Source organism: Eimeria tenella, genomic scaffold (genome assembly GCF_000499545.2).
Source record: "Eimeria tenella Houghton genomic scaffold, Eth_scaff3291, whole genome shotgun sequence".
Lineage (NCBI taxonomy): Eukaryota > Apicomplexa > Conoidasida > Eucoccidiorida > Eimeriidae > Eimeria > Eimeria tenella.
In genome coordinates this window covers 415-992 of record NW_013543116.1, presented here as the reverse complement: position 1 = coordinate 992, position 578 = coordinate 415, and the positions used below count along the sequence as shown (strand labels likewise).

General features: G+C 62.3%; 1 protein-coding gene across 1 annotated transcript in view; it reads right to left on the bottom strand.

Moving 5' to 3' along the window:
- Positions 1 to 525, bottom strand: part of ETH_00042615 (flavin-containing amine oxidase domain-containing protein, putative) — a gene marked incomplete at both ends in the record, with an annotated part of 897 nt that extends 372 nt beyond the window's left edge. The window contains one exon of the mRNA XM_013376253.1: positions 69 to 525. Coding sequence (XP_013231707.1) covers positions 69 to 525 — 457 coding nt within the window. The remainder of the gene's footprint in view (positions 1 to 68) is intronic.
- Between the last annotated feature and the right edge of the window lie 53 nt (positions 526 to 578).

The following is a 578-nucleotide window of genomic DNA, read 5'->3' as shown; positions in this document are numbered from 1 at the left end:
CCCCCAGCCGCAGCCGCAGCCGCAGCCGCAGCAGCAGCAGCAGCAGCAGCAGCAGCCAGCATACGTACCCTTGTCTTGGGCCTCCATTTTGCTGAGCGCGGCCTCGTTTTTTTCTGTGAGGTACTGCCCAATGGAGATTTTGAGGGCCTCACGAGTCGCATGCATGCACACTTGCTGCTGTTGCTGCTGCTGTTGCTGCTGCTGCTGTCTGGGCGCAGCTCGAATGCGCTTGCGCTGCTGCTTCTGCTGCTGCTGCATCTTCGGGGCTGGGCGCTTGGGGGCCCTGCCGTTGAGAGAAAGTGCATGCGCGCGTTTGGAGTGCTGCAGCTGCCGCTGCTGCTGCTGCTGCTTGTGCTTCTGCAGCAGGCGCTGCAGCAGGCGCTGCTGGTGGCTGACGCGCTGCTGCTGCTGCTGCTGCAGCTCCGCGCAGCGCGGGTGAGAACACAGTTTGCTGCAGGCCTTCCGCACAAAAGCTTCCACTTGCTGCTGCTGCTGCGCTCGAGTTGCTTCGCACCAGCTGTCCATTTCCAAGTCTGTTAGTGTGCCATCCAGCCCGTACAGCGGCACTGAAATCTCCA